This window comes from Humulus lupulus, chromosome 7, assembly GCF_963169125.1.
Source record: "Humulus lupulus chromosome 7, drHumLupu1.1, whole genome shotgun sequence".
In the NCBI taxonomy this organism is placed as follows: Eukaryota; Viridiplantae; Streptophyta; class Magnoliopsida; order Rosales; family Cannabaceae; genus Humulus; species Humulus lupulus.
In genome coordinates, this window is record NC_084799.1 from 17,313,095 (window position 1) to 17,318,491 (window position 5,397).

General features: G+C 35.3%; 1 protein-coding gene across 1 annotated transcript; it reads left to right on the plus strand.

Annotated features, from left to right (window-relative positions):
* Window positions 1-1,832: 1,832 nt before the first annotated feature.
* Window positions 1,833-5,166, plus strand: LOC133791435 (uncharacterized). Its single transcript, XM_062229365.1, has 3 exons — window positions 1,833-3,453; window positions 3,933-4,107; window positions 4,468-5,166. The coding sequence occupies exons 1-2, from the start codon at window positions 1,833-1,835 to the stop codon at window positions 3,998-4,000; spliced, it is 1,689 nt and encodes a 562-aa protein (XP_062085349.1). The 3' UTR covers window positions 4,001-4,107; window positions 4,468-5,166.
* Window positions 5,167-5,397: the final 231 nt, after the last annotated feature.

Genomic DNA, 5,397 nt, shown 5'->3' on the forward strand with positions numbered 1-5,397 from the left:
TAATCAAGATGACTCATGTTCCTTCCAAGAGCAACCTAGCTGATATCTTCACCAAAGCTTTATTTCCTAGCTCTTTCAATGATATTATAACCAAGATGGGTGTAAAGAATTTATATATCCCATCTTGAGAGAGAGGGTATCAGATTTTAAGTCAGTTGTTTATTTTATAACCTGTTATTTTTTCCCTAATAAGTTTGTTACATTTTCTTGTAACTCATGTGCCTATTTAAGGCACCTCTCTCTTGTACATCAATATAAATTTTTTTTCTCACTCAAATAATAGCAAAGTTCTCTCTTTTTTTCTCTGCCTTTACAAGGCTTTCTTCTTCTTCCTTTAATTTTTGCATATACTCCATTTAAGAAAGAAAAAAAAAAACAAAAAGACAATCATACTGTAGGAGTGTTTTTTTTCCTTCCAAAACCCATTTCATACAAGATGATGTGAGAGAGGACGAAGAAATTTGAAAAACTATGTAAAGGTGGTTTTCAGGTTGTCAATGCCATGAACATCATTTGTGTTTGGGGTACTGATGAAATAACTGTAACAATTCAAAGTAATAGTTTCTTTTTACAAAAATTAAGTGTCCTACTCTTTTTCTCTCTCTAATCAACCAAAATATCTCCATAAACCTTTCTTTCTTTGTCTGTTTCATTCGACTTACCCAGTTTTTTTTTTCTTTTTTCTTTTAACGGGCATCCACTTTTTCCAGTTTTGATCATAAATTTCTCCATTGAAGGCTTCATTCTCTCTTAGTTTTTGCTGTAAGAATCTACTAACTGAGGAAAACCCTACATGGGTCTTGCTCATTTCTTAGTCCTAACAGGTTCAGAGTAATGGGTTTTCTGCTAAAGATGCACTCAAGCTTTATTGCATAAAAAAGGTTAGTAATCAGTACCAAACGCACTCTCTCTCTCTCTCTCTCTCTCTCTCTCATACTATTCGCTTGCTTTTGAGTTTGTGATTGAACATGTATGTGCTTATTGTGGGTTTTGGAGGTTGGTTGTAAAGTTTTTTATTATTAAAGTTCATGCACGCAGCGCATATGGAATAGAATTTTTTTAGTCCATACCATTCATTCACTGTAGATTGCTTCATATTCAGTGTACGACAAAATTATGGTTGTCGTTTATATGGTTATCCACTCAATTCACTTCAAATGAAGAAGACTCGCCCGAAAGGTCAGATTTTGATCCAAAAACAATCAAATCATTTCACCAAAGAAAGAAAGAAAAAAAAAAACCTTTTCGAGGATTTTATTTCCCATGACTCGTAGAATTATTAGCTAAACCCCAGAACAGTTTCTCCAAAACCCATTTCATACAAGATGATGCAAGAGAAGAAGAAAAAAAAATGGAAAAAGCTATCTATGTAATGATCTTCAGGTTCTCAATGTTATGAACATCTTTTGTGTTTGGGGTCCTGATGAAGTAACTGTAAAACTAAAAGTTTCGTTCTACAAAAATCAAATGTCCTTTTTTCTTTTTCTTTTTTTCCTTTTTTTTAAGATTCAAGAATTTCAGTTACTATGTGTTATCTTTTGATGGTCTCCTACGTACTTGATGCTTAACAAAAAATAATCTTTGCTCTTCACAGAACAATATCGCCTGAGTGACTTTGGCTTTCATATAAGACAGCACGATCTCTCCCTGTCTCTTTCTAAAAGCAAGCCAAAAGAGGCAAGCTTACTTTAGCTTTTTGCTTGATTTTTTTGTGAATATGAAGATATTTTTTCAAATCAGGGTACTTTATTTATTTATTCATTTATTATTTGATTATAAATCTGTTTTCTGGAATATTAAACCAAGGAATGTTATGTTTCTTTCTCATTCAGATGGAAAATCAAGGGATAGCCTTGGATTTTGCATTGTGGCTGCTAAGACATGAAAACACGAGCAGAACCTTGGAAGAGCTGCATTGTGTAGCTTCTACAAAATGGAAGGATATAGAGAATCAGTTGGATTCGACTCGGAAGGGGTTAAAAGCTCTTTTTGAACAGCTTGTGCAACAGGAAAATGAACTTTTGTCCAAAGAGAAACAATTGGAAGCCAAAGAGTTGGAGTTGAAACAATTGGATGGAATGCAAAAGTCGAGCCAGGAGCTTTCAAAAGAAATTGAGCAAAAAAAGAAGCAATGTCATGATATTGAAATAAGAATTAAAGAGAAAGAGAGGGAGTTTGAACACATAAATTCATCTGTCTTAGATGCTGAGAATAAATTGGATTCTCTACAAAGCTGTATGCAAGAACAATCACAAAAATATCAAGGAATGATGAAGGAGTATGAACAAGTCACTGAGTTGAAAGAAGATCTTTTAGGTAAGAAGCAGAGAGAGATTGAGTTGAAAGAGGATCTTCTCGGTAAGAAGCAGAGATCTCTTGAGGAATGCATCAAAGAAATTGAGTTGAAAGAAGACCTTTTGAGTAAGAAGCAAAGATCTATTGCGAAATGCACGGAGGATTATGAGTTGAAAAAAGAGCAACTAGAACTGCGCGAAAGTTTTATTGATGGTTATAACAAAGAGATCAAACTTAAAGAGGAAGAACTCAAGTTGAAGAAACATCAACTTGATTTAGTTCAAAAATTAAAGGCAGAGAATTCGGATTCGCTGGAAAAATTAATGGAGAATTGTGCTTGTAAACTCGAGAAGAAAGAGAAGAATTTTAAAAAATTTGTAGAAGAGCTTAGCTTGAAGGAACAATTTCTTGAATCAAAGTTTAAAGAGCTTGATCTGCTTGATAAGAAAGTCAATGAATGTGTCGAAGAGGTTGAATTGAAAGAAACAAACTTTGCTTCACTTCAAAGGTTGCTGGAAGAACAATGCCACGAGCTAGAAATAAAAGAGAGCGAATTTGAAAGAAAGGCCAATGAGTTTAAATTGAGACAGGAAGAATTTGAAGCAATTCAAAGATCAGCTGAAATGGGAGTCAAAGAAAAAACCAATATACAAACCCCCTCTTCATCTGCCTCTCATCAGTCTTGTGTGACCAAGGGAAAGAAAGACTTGTTTTGGCTCTTGCATGAATACCTACAGAGGCATGATTTGGTTTGTAGTCAAATTTTAAGTGTTCTCAAAGCTTCATCATCAGATCCAGCAAGGTTGGTCTTGGATACAATACACAAGATTCACAATTTGCATTCCAGTAGGGAAGATATTGAGTTTGAAGGCAGTATTGCTAGAAGGGGCTGCAGTCTGTTGTCGGAGCTGTTAATTAAAGCCTCACCAGAGATTAATCCTCAAGTGAGACAAAAAGCAATGAAGTTAGCTTTTGCTTGGAAGGCCAAGTTGAATGTGGCAAGTGATAATTTTGAGGTGTTGAGTTTGTTGCAGTTTCTAAATAGTTTTAGATTGGCCTCTGCATTTGATGTGAATGAGCTTCACTATCTTCTTGATGCTGCCGGTCTGATTACTCAGACATCCCAATTACGTTCTCCTTCTTCGGATATAACTAGAGGTGAGCTTTCATGAGTATCTCTAACTATCTAATTTGGGCAGTGCCTTTACATAATAATTTGGTGCTAATTAATCCATTGCTTAGAACATTTCTTTAGTTTATTGGCATGAATCGAACATCAACTTTTTCTAAAAAATTTTATTATTCGATGAATAGAGGAAGCTTGTAGTTTTCTAAGGCAACCATAGGACACATAATTCTTTTTGAAAAGTTTTGTAATGCTGGTTGGGAAGCGAAAATGTTTTGAAATTATGTGATTGACTTATGAATTCATGTCTAAACTCTTTTACCTGGAATATTGCTCTCTGAATTCTAGTTGTGATACTATGTTATGTTTTTCTTTCTGTGCTTTGAATGGATCATTGGACTTTCTTTTATATGCACTATACATTACCAGCTATACTTAGAATACATACATTTTATCTATTGCCTTTGGGATTTGACTGATTACACATTTACAATTTCATTTCCCATGTCAGAAGAATGTGTTCAAACTCTTATCCAAGGGGGAGAGATCATTCGAGCTGTTAGACTTATTTGCAATTGAAGTTAAGGGACATGTTTCCACCAATACAACTTTTGATTAAATTTTTGGAGGATACTGAGAGTTCTACCCAAACAGCATATAAGGAAAGGAAATATTACAAAGCAATGGTATGAAATGATAGCCCCTTAATAACTTTGAGATCTCAATATAGGTTTATTAAACCCAGTCTGGTAAAGCTTTTAATTTAGCTGTATCCTTTATATATACCTTATATTATATAGATTGTTTAAAATAAATATATATATGTAAAATTGATTAAAAGTTAGATCATACAAATATTTAAAATTTAAATATTTTTTGATGTTATATTTATACAACACTTTTGAATTATGATTGACTAAACACAACAATTCCATGTCTCATCAGACATTTTTACAAGTTGATTGTTGCATAAGCTACAAATCAACCAAACTGACCACAAGTCAAATTGAATTGTCATGTGTCATGTCTATTGTTTGTATTTGCAGAAACAGGCCATGGACAAAGAACTAGCTATTCTGAAAGCCGTGAGGGAATGCATCAAATTTTGCAATCTTGAGTCTGAGATCCTATCCAACAAAATATCAAAACGCTTTGGCATTTTGGAAAATATGGACCAGTCGTTAGACCCGGAGGCTGAACAGTCAACCAACAAGAAACAAAGAAACAGTAGTTTTGATCCAAAGGAAAGTTTTGTTAGGTGTTCCCAGACAGATAAGTTGCATGACACAGTTGGGGCCGATAGGAGTTCAGCACCTTTGCCACAATTTCTTCCACCTAATGTTACAACTAAATCCCGTTTGCCCATAAAGATCGGCACAACTACACCTCCATTAGTGTCTAAGGTTGCCAATGCAGTTGGTGGCTTTAATAGGAGTCCAGGTTCAGCTTTCACGCAATCTCCTTTTCTTAGTGCCTGGACCAAACCTCCTCCAGGTTTTGTCAAGTTGAACTTTGGTTATACAGGACAACCAGACTCTGGCTTCTTAAGTGTGGTGGCGCGTGACCATAATACAACAGTGTTGGCGATTTGGTGTCAGAAGATCGCTCAGACTGATCTATTGGTTGGGGAAGCTTCAGCTGCTCATGGTGCGTTGACTCTGGCATCTTCTAAAAAATGGGATGCCATCTATTTGGAGGGAGACTCGTTGCTGCTTATGCGTAATCTTCTAAGAATTTCTGAACCAGTGGAGTCCATTTCCAGTATGGTGTCTGACACAATTGCTAAAATGAATTCTTTCAGGCAAATCATTTCAGCTTGGATACCGGCTGAAGCTAACACTTTGGCCCGTAATGTGTCTCAGTGGGCTGCAGATAACAACGTTGGTGTTGGCTCATCTTGGATACCAGTCCCTAGTAACTTGTTTTATATTTTTAACAAAGTGTAATGCTTATAAGGGATTTCTAAAACCATCATC

What these genes read in the sequence shown, in the direction of transcription:
- LOC133791435 (XM_062229365.1), top strand. Translation starts at nt 1,833, where the DNA reads ATGGAAAATCAAGGGATAGCCTTGGATTTTGCATTGTGGCTGCTAAGA. An exon ending in TTCTTCGGATATAACTAGAG is followed by an intron (nt 3,454 to 3,932) that starts GTGAGCTTTCAT and finishes TTCCCATGTCAG; the next exon opens with AAGAATGTGTTCAAACTCTT.